General features: G+C 32.9%; 3 protein-coding genes across 8 annotated transcripts; 1 reads left to right on the top strand and 2 right to left on the bottom strand.

Moving 5' to 3' along the window:
* Window positions 1–298: 298 nt before the first annotated feature.
* On the bottom strand, window positions 299–6,795 carry Bm6067 (Uncharacterized protein; the record flags this gene model as incomplete). 2 transcript variants are annotated; one of them, XM_043077086.1, is made up of 5 exons in its annotated part: window positions 1,635–1,673; window positions 3,057–3,126; window positions 3,601–3,938; window positions 4,923–5,096; window positions 6,502–6,795. In XM_043077086.1, the coding sequence occupies 5 exons, from the start codon at window positions 6,793–6,795 to the stop codon at window positions 1,635–1,637; spliced, it is 915 nt and encodes a 304-aa protein (XP_042933020.1). The 2 variants fall into 2 exon arrangements, with proteins under 2 accessions (XP_042933019.1, XP_042933020.1); XM_043077085.1 differs by lacking the exon at window positions 3,057–3,126 and having other exon boundaries at window positions 299–1,673.
* Window positions 6,796–8,648: 1,853 nt separating this feature from the next.
* On the top strand, window positions 8,649–10,821 carry Bm11943 (developmentally regulated GTP binding protein 1, putative; the record flags this gene model as incomplete). Of its 2 annotated transcripts, XM_001900448.2 has the most annotated exons (8): window positions 8,649–8,931; window positions 9,049–9,218; window positions 9,359–9,489; window positions 9,664–9,718; window positions 9,796–9,908; window positions 10,098–10,220; window positions 10,304–10,399; window positions 10,815–10,821. In XM_001900448.2, the coding sequence occupies 8 exons, from the start codon at window positions 8,649–8,651 to the stop codon at window positions 10,819–10,821; spliced, it is 978 nt and encodes a 325-aa protein (XP_001900483.2). The 2 variants fall into 2 exon arrangements, with proteins under 2 accessions (XP_001900483.2, XP_042933021.1); XM_043077087.1 differs by lacking the exons at window positions 9,049–9,218; window positions 9,359–9,489; window positions 9,664–9,718; ... (2 more) ...; window positions 10,304–10,399; window positions 10,815–10,821 and having other exon boundaries at window positions 8,682–8,936.
* Window positions 10,822–10,863: 42 nt separating this feature from the next.
* Window positions 10,864–15,163, bottom strand: Bm10845 (Uncharacterized protein; the record flags this gene model as incomplete). Of its 4 annotated transcripts, XM_043077088.1 has the most annotated exons (13): window positions 10,864–10,905; window positions 11,028–11,111; window positions 11,465–11,591; window positions 11,704–11,776; window positions 11,985–12,105; window positions 12,352–12,410; window positions 12,462–12,527; window positions 12,870–13,008; window positions 13,176–13,495; window positions 13,751–13,841; window positions 14,165–14,276; window positions 14,452–14,528; window positions 15,077–15,163. In XM_043077088.1, the coding sequence occupies 13 exons, from the start codon at window positions 15,161–15,163 to the stop codon at window positions 10,864–10,866; spliced, it is 1,398 nt and encodes a 465-aa protein (XP_042933022.1). The 4 variants fall into 4 exon arrangements, with proteins under 4 accessions (XP_042933022.1, XP_042933023.1, XP_042933024.1 ...); XM_043077089.1 differs by lacking the exon at window positions 12,462–12,527; XM_043077090.1 differs by lacking the exons at window positions 14,452–14,528; window positions 15,077–15,163 and having other exon boundaries at window positions 14,165–14,179.
* Window positions 15,164–15,566: the final 403 nt, after the last annotated feature.

Genomic DNA, 15,566 nt, shown 5'->3' on the forward strand with positions numbered 1-15,566 from the left:
TTGTATTGTATGATTGCTTCTTGAAGTATATATATACTTCGAAGTTTGTTTTTTTTTATAAGAATGGAACATTTGATTTACTGTTTGTCCGTTTAGAAAATAATGAGGTGGAAAGGTTCATTTTGTTAGTTATTCATAGACAGGAATAAAAGAACAAATGACAATCTATAAATTGCATAGAGTTTTAGAAATTATTGAAATAAAAAGTTGTAAGATCACCATAAACTTGATAAGAAAAATGAATTTTTGATTTAACTCTATTGAAATACTGGAAAAAATGAAATGTTTAATGACGCTTTCACTTTAGATCATCTGTAGGTGTGAAACTGGCGAACTCTTTCGGTGTAACTCTATTGGAAGTAGAACTCGAATTCAGTGGTGGTGCTGATTCTTGTAGTTGTTCATAGCATGACATATCAGTGTTACTAACCTTGAACTGCTCTGTACTGATAAAAGTTTTGGATTGTACATCCAAATTTAGTCTAAAATCCTTTCCATTTCGAGAAATTATAGGGTCTTCTATAAAGGTTTTCGTACAACTCACAGTAGCAAATTCAGGACTCCTGTCATTCCCTCCCTCTTCCTCGATTTCTGATAATTTATGATATGCACCAATCTCTCCATCATCACTCTCACTGGACCAATCATCGAATTGATGGGTTGTTCGCGATTTTTGAACGATGTGGTTTTCATATTTTGCAAAACCATCGGAGTGTTTTGATTCTTGAAGATGACCTAATTGGTCCGTTAAAGGGATTGTTTTTGAACCACTTATTTCATTTTTGGTGCGACTTTTAGTTCTCCGATTTGATTGATATAATTCCAAATTTACTGTTTCTTCATTACAATAATTCGCTACTTTGAACGATGATTCAGAAAATGAACCTGTCAAGCAGTAGGGTTTGTCTCTTGGTTCTTGGGCATTGGGCAACCATGTTGATTCATTTCCTATTTCCAACTGTTTCCAGACTGCTTCTGTCTGTTCATCAGTCGTTGGTCCTTTCAAGTTTGAATTCATTAGTTTAGGAATGGTTTCAGTTTGACTGCATGTTGGTTGAAGTGACTCCTCTGCCATTGGCTGATTACAGGTCGAAGTCGGCAATTCTTTAGTTTGCTGTTCAAAAAATTCATATTTTGGCTCACAAAAACAGGCTGTTAAATTTGAGTTAAAATGGGGAGATGCTTTGGCAGTTTCCTCACTTTTGGCCAACATATTTGTACATTTTTGAGGTACTTCAACAATGTTATTTTCTTCATCACTTTTATGTGAGAGGGGAGAGTTCTTCTTTTTTTGTTCTGCCTTTAGCGATTGGTGAATAATAAGCTTTGACTGTGGATTACAAGTTTGTGATTTAGCATCTACAAGAGATTTTGAGGCAAATATTATGAATAAGTCATGTGGTAACGGCGGTATTTCTTCACCTGGCAGCTGTGACGGATCACACTGGAACATTCTCTTCATTTGATAATTCGTAAAAACGGCTACTTCTCCTTGATTTGAATTATTTGGATCATTTTCTTCAGAAGTCCTCATCTTCATAGTACTGTGAATTTCATAGTTTCCGCTCATCTCATTTTGTTTCTGTTGTGTACAAGTACCGTAATTTGGCGTTTCAAAAGCAATGTTCAAATTGCTAGCATTCTTCTTTGCTTGTCTTTTCGCATAACAATCTCTGAAATTAAGTTATGCCCAAATTCAGTTACTGTTATAACACCTAATAGTAACTTCACAATCAGTGAATTGATTTCTTTTTGAATATCGTTTTAAAATCTTTGATGGAGATAGTTCAGAATATATATGGTAATTCAAGAAATTTAAAATAGAAACTCGGAAAAATATGAATAATTCAAATCTATTGTCAATGATTACTTTTTTGGTAAAGAAATTGTTAAAAAAAAATTAAAATGAAGCTTAGATGTTAAACCATGTTGACCTATTAGTGATAAAGGTAAACCATGAAATTGGTCTAGTCCTTGGCACTGCATCTTCATGCTTTCTATGATTTAGATTCAATTTCAGTGTTGTACTAAAAATTTTATAAGTCTCTAGCGAAGCGAGGATAAAGGACAATGCTAATCTTATTAAAGATCTTTGGCGTGAGTGACTAGCTGGACTAATAACAACATTTCACTGCAGAATTTATTTGTAAGAATTAATAAATTGTTTTTTTTTTCTTTTTAATTCGAACAATTAGCAAAAATCTGTACAAGTTTTTCTCAACGACTCTTGGATTTTTTGAAAATGAAAAAAACATTGAATCAAACGTAATTCCTTCTGATTATTCCGAAAATTATGTTGTATCGCACTGTCTCATATGGGTGACGCCACTATATACCAATAAAGGGTGAAGATTAACTTCACAAAGATTTCTGTTTTCAAATCACCTGCACGGTTAGACTTTTTTAAAACTTTTCTCAATTACCTAAATATATTTCTACCCAACATCAGTGTTAATTCTTGCATTTGTGTATCTAAATGAGCTCAGGAAATCAATGCTTAAGATTATTTGATTAGAATTGCAAGAAGTGTACAGGCGTAAATGAAACATCAGTTTTTGAACAAAAAGCCCATTAACTGCAGGAGCATTTAATATGGTCACGATTTTTAGCTTCTTTATAACTGGCAAGCTAAACCCGGTGAACCAATAGAGCAAGGGAGAAAATATAATGAACAAACCAAAGCAAACTTTGGTGCATCAGAGTGCTATCCATAAACTGACTATAGAAAGTTTATGGTAGAAAAAAACACAACAGGTAAAACTAGTGAACGTTTTCTTAAATCTTATTTTTTCTAATTTCTTAGATTCGTAATGTTAAATAATGTTGATATTGCCCATGAATAGTTTCTAAAAGATAAATATAAGCAGATTCGCCCTTTGTTTTTTTAATCTTAGTTTTCTACACTGAAATGTAGTTTTTGCTGATAAAAGAGTTTTTTGATAAAAAGACAGTGACAAGGAAAATGAAACCCACTGCTAATAATTGTTCAGTGCTAATAGTAGTTAATAATCTTTGTTTTAAATCAATTCCGGATAATAGGGTTAATCTAGACCTACATTCATCTGGATGTTGAAATTATTTTTTCGCTTCAAAACTTGAATATGAGCATAATCTTTCTTATACTTTCTGAAATGGAAAAAAACTGTGCTGCATTGTTTTTTTAAACTCTTTGAGCATCAGTTTGAAATCACAGACTACTTTGAAACATTACAACTGTAACAATTTCATGGAAAGATATTTGGTCTATGCTTGGAAAAAGAAAAATAGAATTACGTAACCAACTTGAGCTCAATTAAGGTAATTGATTTTAAATGAAAGATAATAAATAGTAAATTTTTATATCAACTGAGATAATATTAACCGGTAATAAAATTTAGATATGTCCTACATATTAATATGTAAAAAGTTCAAATTAAGGAATAAGGATCATATTTGTTTTTTGAGCAAAGAACTGCTTTTAAACACATATGTATTGATTGAGTTAAAATATGAGTGGAAGAGAGAAAATACTGAAGATAGAAAAAATGGCTATTTACATTCTAGGAAACAAATTTAATTTTCAAGTTTATTTATTTATTTATATTTCTGAATAAGTCTAACCTGCACACTCGGACGGCAGCAATGGTGTAGGTCATAGTTAGAAATGTGGCAACAATGGATAGGATAAGTAGAAGACCAAAATTATGTCGTTGTATACTTTCACTACTATTATTATTCCGGTATTTTTCCATTGTAACGATTTCAACCTGTTCGATGCGTACTCCACCGAGAATCCGAGACAGAGCAGCTAATTGTGCTGATAGAACATATTTCACTTTAATAGAATCCAAAATTGTCATTGTACTGAGAGTACTTCGTCGCTGGCTTTTGGTGATTACAAAACCAATAGCTGTTGACTGTAAATTGTTTGGCTTGATACTGAGCAGTACAACATTTTCCTATAAATAAATCGAGATGATTAATTTAGATTTAGATATTAGAAAGATTCTGCTTATTTTCTGTTCTGACTTTCTTCTTTGGTTATATATTAAAATTTCTAGCTTGCTAACTGACTAACTGATGTGCCTAGCTTTTTTACATGATGATATCCATTTTCCACTTTAGGTACTGGTTATTGACAAACTTTGTCGAGCGAATACTAAACGGCTATCGAGACCACTCCATGTAGCCAATGTAAGTCCTTGCTTACAATTAGAAACTTTTTGGAAATTAGAATTCATGGGAGAAATTGAACTTTCCGGGTTCTTGGTAAAAAACACACAATTCCATTTTGAACAAAGGTGTCCTCCTTATATAGCAAGCAATATGCGTAAACAAAGTATATGATTTACAATATGAGGTTGACCTACCGAAAGAATAATCAGTCTACAAAGAGCTGTTGACCTGGTTTACAAGCAGTTCTCATTACTAGTTGACAAAGCCACAAAGGATATCGGTTAAGCAAAAGTTGTTAACCTCGTAGATTCAAGGATAATTTACAATTAATGGCGACAGAACAATGAGATCAACTAAATGAGGAGCTGATACCATGTAAACAATATATAAAAGATTAACAGTCTAAACATAAGACAAAAAAGTTCAGGATATAAACATTACTTACAAAATTTCATATAACATATTTCTTACTCATATTTTCAACTCTCATATACTAATTTAGAGTTTTGCTATATAAAATTCGCGACATTCGTAACATAAAAATTCTTCAAAAGCTTATTTGTATATAATTTCATAAAAGCTTATCTGATGTAAATTATAGTCAACACTTTAAAGATATACAGTGAAATGGATTTAAAGGAATAAATATGTTTTTTTTTTTTTTTTTTTTTTCACAATTCGTCTAACTCATTAAGTCCAGATACTTAATTGATCATTTAACTGTAAAAAGATAAGTCCTGGAACTTTCTTTCTTCAGTATTGATTACCTTTCTTAACCTAAGCGTTGTAGCCATACATTCATCAGCTTGTTGCTCGCAGTAGTTACTTACAACAGCTGCAACTCGACGTTTAAAATAAGATTCGTAGGTTTCATTGGTGTGTAACCGAGCACTTAAATTGACACGCCTGATGTTCATTTCAATTACCGGCAATTTATCCAGCTGAAAAATCCCATACTTTAATATTTTCATTTTGATTAAAGTAAAAACTATCATGCCATACAAAATTGTTTAATTTTCAAATTTTTATTTGCCATAATTTAGTAATGGAAAAAACTAGTTATACCAAAACAGAACAAACACAATGTTTTAGTTCAATTTAAAATTTAAAGAAGTTTCCATCTATGTTTTTTAGATTATTCCTTCTTGCATCACCAGCATTATTTCCATCACTTAGGCATAAGCACTGACGTGATAAGTTAAAGCTAAGTAAATTTATCAGTGATACCAGTTTATCATTTGTTATATGTGCAGAAAAAAGTTCTAAGATGTGAAAAGCATGTTCCGGCTTTCTGATAATTAGAGAAACTGATATTTGATTTTAAGGTTATTATATTTATTACTTCTCACAGTAATTACTCTAAAATTATAAGGATTTTTTCTGTTCTTTGTAAAATTTCTTTTTAATTTCCGTCTGTTTCTAACATGTCCGACCAAGTCACTTCCATTCATCATCATGTAGGAAAAACCGTAGGATTAAAGAACAATAGGCGAAATTCATAACAAGCGGTTTTGGAAGTTGAAATATACATTCTGGCATCTCCATCGGTTCTCTGTAATTGTGTTTTGCCACGTCTCAGGTTTTCAAGTAGTTCTGAAGACTGAAGTTATTTTAGAAGTTCAAAAGTTCATGAACTAACAGAAGGTTTTGAATACCTGAATTTTGTAAAATTAAGAAGTGAACTGTGTGTTTCAGGTTTGAGCTAAATTCACTTTTGTAAGTATATATTGGCTTTCGACTTTTGGTTGAGAATTGATTGGTGCTTGAATAAATCTGGTTAGAAAATTAAAGGAAATAAAGTTCGGTCAAAACTATATCCAAATCAGTTGTTGCAAAATCGACGGAGGTTTTTGTACAGTTCATTTTATTATATTTTTGTTCATAATGATTTTCGGTGAAAAATCCACCTAATTTTTATTAAATAAAAGAATCGAATCCCTCAATTTTTCATTTCATGTCTTTTTCTCCCTTCCTCTCCTTTTCTGTTAAAAAAGACGACAAGGAAGTAGTGCGTAATCTTGTCGGGAACCCTAGTTCGTGATCCCCTTAATTTTTGGACGTCCGCAGATTCAATTTCTTAGAGAAAATAAAGCTCCACGATGAAATTGGCTAAAATTATCTGGAATTTTTGCCATTATGTTTGAAAGAAAATTAGAATATATATCAGTTCTAAGCTCTTTATCCATAGATACTTAGTACCGATCCATATTTTAATATGCTGACGTCAGGATGTTTATTCAATGAAGGATCGTTGCTTAAAGGATGTAATCCATAAAAGCCAATTAAAACACCAGTTTCTTCAAATTTATGTTGAAATTATTTGTTGGAATTTAAAATCAAAAATACCTCAATGAGCTCATTGCATAGAACGTAGGATTTTAGTAAATTACCCGCATTCTGTTGACAAACACACACAAATTCGGATCCATCATTGCATAATAGATCATTATGGATCACTGCGGAAATAGTGAAAGTGTTACTAGTAGTAGCAATAACTGGTGACTGAATAGAACTGGAAACTGGTGGAGATAAGGCCACCTTGTGAGAAATGCCACTGTTGGTTAGTGCTGCTGCTGCGAGAGGAAGAAGTTTGTCACATAATATGCATAAAATGAAATAAAGTAGTAGGATTAGGAGCATAATACGACAGTATGAATACAGTAGTAGCAGTAGTAGTATTGAGAGTAAAAGCCGCGGCTACCTTAGTTTTAAAGCTGCAACGAAGTCTTACCATTATCCATGTGCCATTATAAAGCCTATGACAACACTACCCAAAGATAAGGCTCATGTGTTATGCCGATCCCTTGTTCTGCAACTGCAGCTGTGTTATATTTGCACGCCAGCTAGAAATTTAAATCTTTAAGGCAGATAGCACACACTATATTACGGGAAAACTTGATGTTGATGTAGAGTAGATTTTGTGGAGCCCATCCTGTCGTCTCTCAATTCCCTTCCTTTGCTTTATCCGCTCCATCTCTCTACGAACCTTCTGATCGTCTCTTTCATCCCGTCCGTCCATTCTATCATATACCCAGAAATCTACTTGAGTAGCCTCAGATCTGCCCTCTCATCTTCTAGCCTCATTTTCCTATACCATCTGTCCCCGAGCTTTCCTTCCACTCCTGTCTTTTCATTCCATATCCTCCCTATCCTAATCCACTGAAATTCATATTTTCAGCGAATTCATCGCTGTTAAAGTTTATTCTGATATCGATAAACATACACAGATGTACACGATGCGATAATTATCAAGTTTAACATATGGACAAATAAGCACAAACACATTCTCTGAAATGTCAGACCGCTTACTTCGAGGTACTGAAGGAATGAATGAATTAAATAGTTTTTTACAAATTACCTATCTCTTTATCTATTCTTTGTTTGAATATGTGATAATTGGATGCTGCACCATTGCTTGAATAAACAGAATTCCAGAGATTTTCTGAGAAATCGTAGAATCCATATCATCTACTGAGTAATAAAGTGTAATTTTTTTGATACGTCGCTGACTTAGAAATTGGATTTCACCAATATTTCAAGTTTTAAGATTTTTTAGCGAAAAGGGCTGAAGAATGTAAATGTTTCCAACCGAGAAGGACTGAAGCATATGATGACAAAAAACATAGGCAACGAGGAGATTGACTGAAATTAATTTTACGGTCAGCACGGCGTTTTAAATCAAACAAATAGAGTCATATTATATTAAAATATGAGTTTTTTTTTTTTTTTTTAATATGAGTTAAATGGACTAAGTCAAAAGTCTTTGTAAACGTTATCTAAAATATGCTTTAGTCATGGAAAGTGATAGTAGTGATCATTCTGTAACTTAGTATACTTTATGTCGGAACTACGAGTTATTCTATTGCCAGAATTAAAAAAAAATTAATTTTGTCTACGCTTTAGATTACATCTGTTTTATAAGTCCTAGCTTTACACAATGGAAACGATGTGCACAACTGGTAAAGAAATAAATGGACAAAAATTTAGGTAAGCAAGCACGGTGATAAAGATTAAATTGGCTGATATCGTAGCTATACATTATAAAAAGTTCATTAATGGCTCATCAAATGGCTCTCAGTATGATATTTTTGAGTACATTGCCATCAAACCATACGCTAAAGCAATTAATGACGATTATTAAGAATCAATTATTATGATTCAACAACAAAGAATAATGGTAAATAAATTCTGTTGATAATAGAAATAAAACTGCAAAAATCTACTTGAAACCAAAATTTGTCACTTTCCTTCAATGACATATCACTCAAAAACGACATTCCGTAAAGTGCACCTGTAGTGAAATTTAAGCTGAAATTTAAGCAAGTCTTCCACTACTTGTAACTAATAAATGTCATATATATCACAAACGGAAACTTCAGTTCTTTGATAAGGATGAATAACAGTGAGCGCATTATTTGTGCTTCAATGAGATCTCATGCCGTGTAATATCTTTTTATCATAAAAGAAACTCAAAAGAAGTTTAAACTTAATTCATGCCTGAAAGTAGACACTGTAATTTGTCAAAAATGAGTCACAGTCAGTGGTTAAATGAGCTCAACATTATCTTTATTTCAGGTTTCCCTTCGGTTGGTAAATCGACGCTATTGTGTAACCTTGCTGGTGTTTATTCAGAGGTAGCAGCATACGAATTTACTACTCTCACCACAGTACCGGGTGTTATTCGTTATAAAGGTGCCAAAATACAGCTTCTAGATTTACCTGGAATCATCGAGGGCGCAAAAGATGGAAAAGGGCGTGGTCGACAAGTGATTGCTGGTTAGCGCAGAAGTCATATTCGAAACATTGATTTGTGATTTACTTCTTATTTTAATGGTTTATCATATCTTAATGATCGTAACAAAATGCAAATGCGTCACAACTTTTTATTTTAAGTGGCACGAACATGTTCATTAATATTGATGGTACTGGACGTGATGAAACCTCTGCAACACAAAAAATTGCTTGAACAGGAATTAGAAGGCTTCGGCATACGGCTGAATAAATCACCACCAAATATTGTTTTCAAACGTAAAGAGAAAGGTGGACTAAACTTAACCTGTTTAGTAAGTCATTCCATACGTTACTAGTTCCATCAAGAGTAATTGGCTATATTACCATATAAATTATATTTTTAATGTCATTGTGGAGAATTTGTACCCAATGAAATTATTTTACACACTTGCTTTCAAAACTTCATTCTTAGGTTCCACAGTCAGAACTTGATGCCGAGATAGTAAAAAGTATTTTGGCAGAATATCGTATACACAATGCCGATGTATCTTTAAAGTATGATGCCACATCGGAGGATTTAATTGATGTTATCGAAGGAAACAGGTAAGTAGACTTCGAAGCTGTTCTTTTTGATGTTTTGAAAAATACATTTCGAACTCTCATGTTTTATACTGCTCTTTTAACTTGGAATCCTAAATTATTAGGAGTTTGCATTATCTTTTGATTAGGCTCTGGATTAAATATCTCCAGGCTTATGAAAGTTCCTGTCTGTTGCAGGATTTATATTCCATGCATATATGTTTTAAACAAAATCGATCAAATTTCAGTAGAGGTAAGATCGTCTTTTTCGAGACCTGTTTTCAAAAAGACTTATTCCTAATCTCACTTTAAGATTGGATTAATTTTCAGGAGTTAGATATAATATATAAAATCCCTCATTGTGTGCCTATTTCTGCCCAACACAAATGGAATTTCGATGATTTGTTGGAAAAAATTTGGGACTACTTGAATCTCATTAGGGTGTAAGTTTTGCATTCTTCTTTCATTATTTAAGCACTTCGGGATGAAAAATCGAAAATTGGGAATTGTTGAGATGTTAAAATTCAAATTAATAGAGAAGAAAAAAGTGGAGACAGAATTTGTAAATTAGCATCTATAACTTGTGTAACCAAAAGCAAATTAAGTAGTGGTAGAAGCAGAAACTATTTTAGATATACCAAACCGAAAGGACAGTTGCCCGATTACAATGCACCTATTGTACTATCATCAGAAACACGAACTATTGATGATTTGTGTTCCAAAATTCATAAAACTCTTCAGAAAGACTTCAAATTGTAAGCTGTTTTCAAAAATTTTTATTCAACATTTGCAAGGTGAATGAAACGGAATATCTCTCTAAGTCATTCTACTGCTTCAGCGCATACGTTTGGGGAAGTTCAGCAAAACATAATCCGCAAAGAGTCGGGAAAGAACACGTGTTGAGTGATGAAGATGTCGTGCAAATCGTCAAAAAGTTTTTTTTTATTTATTTCCCTTAATGAAATGTAGTAGGTGATCAAATAAACCATTCCTTTGTTCACTTACAAAGTGTATATAAGTTTATAACAGTAAGTGATTCGGGCAAGAAATTTTTTTCTAGATGTAACAAAAACCGTTATCCAAACCCCATAGTTTTCATCAAAAATTTTAATTCCACTGAAGCAGTAGACTGCTCTTACTTATTTTCCTCCTTTTTAGACCTTCGATAAATTAGCTTTTATAAAAAGATCAGAATATATCAATTTGGCACTTGGACAATAACTTTCATATCCATTCAGATCAATCAAAACCGAAATACAAATACCCAAAACATCAGATTTGTAAGTAGGAAGTAATATATTATCAACACCGTACCAGATAACTTTCCATTGATTCTGTTTTTATTGCAGGATTTGAAAAAGGAAAGAATTAATGCAAACTCGATGGTTTCTTCTTTTCTTAACAGCTTCTTTCTCCAACGATTTGTGACTTCAGTTGTTTCTTAATGGTTTTTTTATATTTACGGTTTATAACTTTAATTTTCAAACAAGCCTGAGGAAAAATGGAAACTTTTTTAAACACTGAATTTAATATCCAATTAACTTTGCAATAATAATACCCACTTTAATTATTTCCTTTCGCCGCAACTTTTCTGTTTCAGAGTTGAGTAGCTGTTCAAATTTTCGTTGTTTCTTGATGTTATTAAACTACAAAATGAATAATTATATCAAATAATACCGAAGTACTGAATTTTACACAGTAACTGGTGGCGTCCTTTCGATGCAGACATGTGAAACAAAAACGGAGGAAAGGGAGCAAAGCTCTCGATCACCAGCCGGTGTTAAGAAAGCTTGAGGGCTCAAAATCTTGCATGAGTAATTTGTATTTTATCCAAAAAAGAGCAGGCATCAAGAAGGTAGGGTCAATTATTTAATGGTTTCCAAAAATGAGCGCCATGTCTATCAATCAAGCTTGATGTGAAATAAATACTAAAATTTGAATTCAGTAATACAAGCGCACCACTGCATTATATTTCGTTAAATATCAGACATAAAATTACCTGGTAGCGATCCCTTTTATATCTCTCCAATATATTACTGCAAAGGCCATCGAGAACTTCCTTTACATGACTTGGCATTCGAATCTCTCTTTGTTTCATTTTTGCTACCGGGACATCAACAAATAAACTGAAGCAGATATTCGAAATATTCATGCAAAGTTAAACATTCCAAAATAAGAAATTTTCTGAGTTTGAGATTAAATATGGAAAATAAAGGATTAAAAAAAAAATTTTCCTACCTTGAATTAATTATGTCTTGCAATCTTGGCAAACAACGAACTTCTGGCAAGAATACTGAATTCAGTAAAGGCTCTGTAAAAGCATTATTCTGAGTGTATGAATGTTTTTGCCTTATGACTAATCAATTATATTTTAAAAATAGTATACTGGACTCACCAGAAAATTATCCTTCAGAATTAATACTTCAATACAAGAAATATTAATTTCCCAGTATATAAAAAGACTGATGTTTAAAGTTTACAGTTAGCCTTTAGTTTCTAAATTCAAAACAAAAACTTACGAAATGGAGCTGGTACAATGGCAACCGCTTCACTTGCTGAGCGCATAGGGAACGTAAGAAAGCCCGTAATTAGTTCAAATAGAAATTCACAAAATGTAAATACAAACATATCCTCGAGCGTCTGAAAAAACATTTGTGCTTTTAGAGCTCGGTGTTATCACGCAATCTAATTTTCATAACTAATGATGTTTTCTGAAAAAAAATCCGAGACTACAGGAAGGTTCAAGTAAGGACGAAGGATTTAAAACTTCTAACTTTTGCAGTAGGACTTCAAGTACGATTTTTCTAAGCATAAACTGACTGAAATTCAAGTGGAAAGATTCATTTTTTGTTTCTCGAAATTTATACAAAATTCTGAGAAACTCACATTAATAGCTTGAGAACACAACATTGAAGAACGTCGGAAACTTGGTTGCCCAGTTAGGACTGAAAAAATTTAGAAATAAAACATAAGTCTCAGGAAATTACATTCTTTACCTTGATCAAAATCAATCAGCTCGCAACCATGTTCTGTGATAACAACATTTCCTGCATGAATGTCGACTGAAATAAGAAATTTTAGATATAAAAATACATATATTTTGCTTTCCGCACTTTAAAGTAAAATAAATTTAGAATAAAAATTTTAATTTGTCAATCTAGTACAAAAAAATTTGCAGTGCTTGGATATGTAGATTAAAAGTAAATGAAATGACACAATACCTCAGTCTGTGACACATTGTCTGCAACTTGATTAATATATTTTTTTAAACATTTGTTGAAAAGTTAGTGGAGATATCAACAGTTCTCTAAAAACCCTCTCTCTCTCTCTCTGTCTCTCCCCCTTTAAAAAAAAAAAAAAAAAAAATAATAGATCAACAACAGGATTTGGAAAACAAAGCATACAACATGGCACAGAAATCGCGTTTAATAACGTCAACGTTTCGAGCAACTGTCGACAGATTAAGAGAATATCATACGTTTCAAATGAGTAAATAGAATTATCCATTCTGTATTTTGTAAAAAAGTCGTCCTTCCAGTTACTCTGGAAATAGTATTTTAAGGACGCTATTTAAAAAAAAATCAGCTAATTTCATAAATTATCTATCTCGAGTATTTCTTTTTGAATTTCAGAAGCCAATTTTGATGGTTTACTATAGACCGGAAAATGAAAAGAATTAGAAAACCATACCAAATTGAGGAAATTTTAACCTTATAAAGCCGGTCACGTAATGTTCCTTCCTTGAAAATTGGTCTAATATATACAATTCCGCCATCAGTGGCCCAGCTCGTTACACTTTCATTTAAATGTGGACATTGCAGCGTCCGAAAGAATTCAAGGGCATTGTTAAGATCCATCACTGTTCCGAAACGATCTGGACCATAACGGACACCAGATAGCATTAGCTTTGAAAAACCACATCTAATCTCATAGTGTATTTTACCAGGTCGCCAACCACAATGTTTTCTTTGTTGCTCCATGATCCATTGGCGTTTATCGCGGAACGACAAAAGTATCCACTCATGCAAACCTGCGCAAGTAGCAAGTTTTATTGTATCATTTTGAGTCTTCTGAACTTTGGTTTCCGGATAAACACTAAAAACAGAAAACGATCCACCTAATTATAAGTATTCAGATAACTGAGCTTAGGCACTTTTATATAAATTTATATCAGCTAATTAAGTTTTTCCGAACTCACAATGACACAGATATTTAAGTAAATACTACAATTTCCCAATCATTTTTTCAACTTAGATTTTAGGTCACAGTTAAATTGCTACCTTACCAACATTAGTTTCGGTGAAACTTTCAAGGAAATTGGCTACTGCTGGGCATGCATACAAGATCGCATGTAGGCAGATGGCATCCAAAAATTCCTGTAATCAGTTCTTACAATAGAAATTTGAAATACAATGAAAACCATAACTACGAATTATATCAGAAGCTTCTATAAATTGACGTGACTCCGCGCTACATTTCGAATTCAATCAACAATGTAGTTGACAGTATGAGGTGCGTTTATAAATCGACTGGCAAACAACAAACATATTTTGCTTGGCAAGCTGGAATATGTCACGCAGTGACATTATTGAACTTCTTCCGGAAAATGTCTAACTATACTTTTTAGAAGCTCTTTTTCCCATGTTCTTTTTTCTTTTTCTCCAGGTTCTTATAATTTAAGTGTAAGAAGAATCTAAACCTGCAGCGCCAGCATACGTTGTTTGATGAATGTTTCCTTCGCATTTCCAATGAACTTTTTCGGAGGAAATCCTAAATCAGCACCAATCTTTTTAATATGTGAATTCAACTTCCTGAAAATTCCTGTAATCAATTCTACAAAACATGCTTGCAATAGAAATTTGAAATACAAAGCAAAACTAGAGATCATACTAATATGATAAAGTAAGTAATAAATGTAAAGTACGACACTTCCGCAACTATCAAGAGAAGTCAAAAATTACTTCACGTAAAAGAAAACTGATTTACCGAAACTGTGCGTAACGTCGCTGGATACGCCACGACTTTCCGATTCCCAATTGATTGTTCACTTCTATCACATATTCCTCAAATTCACATAAATTTCATAAGACTAGAAGCAAAATTCTTAAAAATAACAAGCTTGGATTTAAACTGCATTAACTTCTAAAACCTTGGAATATCATTTCAGAGGTACTTGATTTCTTCTTAATGCTGTAACTAATGAGAGTTCATTTCTTCATGAGAAACAGATGTTAACTTGAAATACATTTTGATGCACTATCCATATAAAAAGTAAAACTGACTGAATTATAAATCAGTTACTTGTTCAAATTCAAATTTAAGTATTTCAAATGATTAAAAATAACACAATTTTCAAAGTTCCATCAATAACTATATAGTAATAGTTCCTTAATTATATTAAGTTGTAATATAATTCCACACTATAGCATCCTTCGGTAGTACACTTGATTTAAATCGACTGCTGCTGACTATTTGGCCATTTGGTGATGAATCAAGTTGAAGTTGCAACAAATAGAGCTCAATCTCCACTGATTCATAACCACCACAACATATAACTTAGACGTGCATGGGTGGATACCGCTCGTATGGCCACGGGAAGCTGAACACAAACCACGTGGTCGTGTAAATGTATCCAGTCGATTAACGTGCACTTCAGTGGGTGTGTAATGTCAATAGCTGCTGTTGTACTGCCTTGCATTATTCATACTGCGGAAGGCTAAAATTTGGAAATGATTCGTTTATTAGGAATAATGAAATAAATCACTACTTTATTGGAAATAATGACTCACTAAAAGTTCCCCGAAAGTAACCGCATTCCTGAAAGACAGTTCACTGTAGATGAAATGAAGAAATCGTGGTAGAAGATTGAATTAACCAGTTCTGGGACGTTGCTGGTACTACAACAACCTGCTGAAGCCAGCAACTCACCCAATCTCTCCCGCTTTATGCAACGTATATCGAATGTGAATCCGAACTTTAGTTTCTGTTCTGTAATCTTCGCACTCCGTGCATAATATGCAATCTTCGATTCTACGACCGGCAACATTTCCAAGCGAATGGTTTTGTGATGAATTTCTTGAATTACTTTTAGATTAGAGTGA

Source organism: Brugia malayi (assembly GCF_000002995.4).
Source record: "Brugia malayi strain FR3 genome assembly, contig: Bm_v4_Chr1_scaffold_001, whole genome shotgun sequence".
NCBI lineage: Eukaryota > Metazoa > Nematoda > Chromadorea > Rhabditida > Onchocercidae > Brugia > Brugia malayi.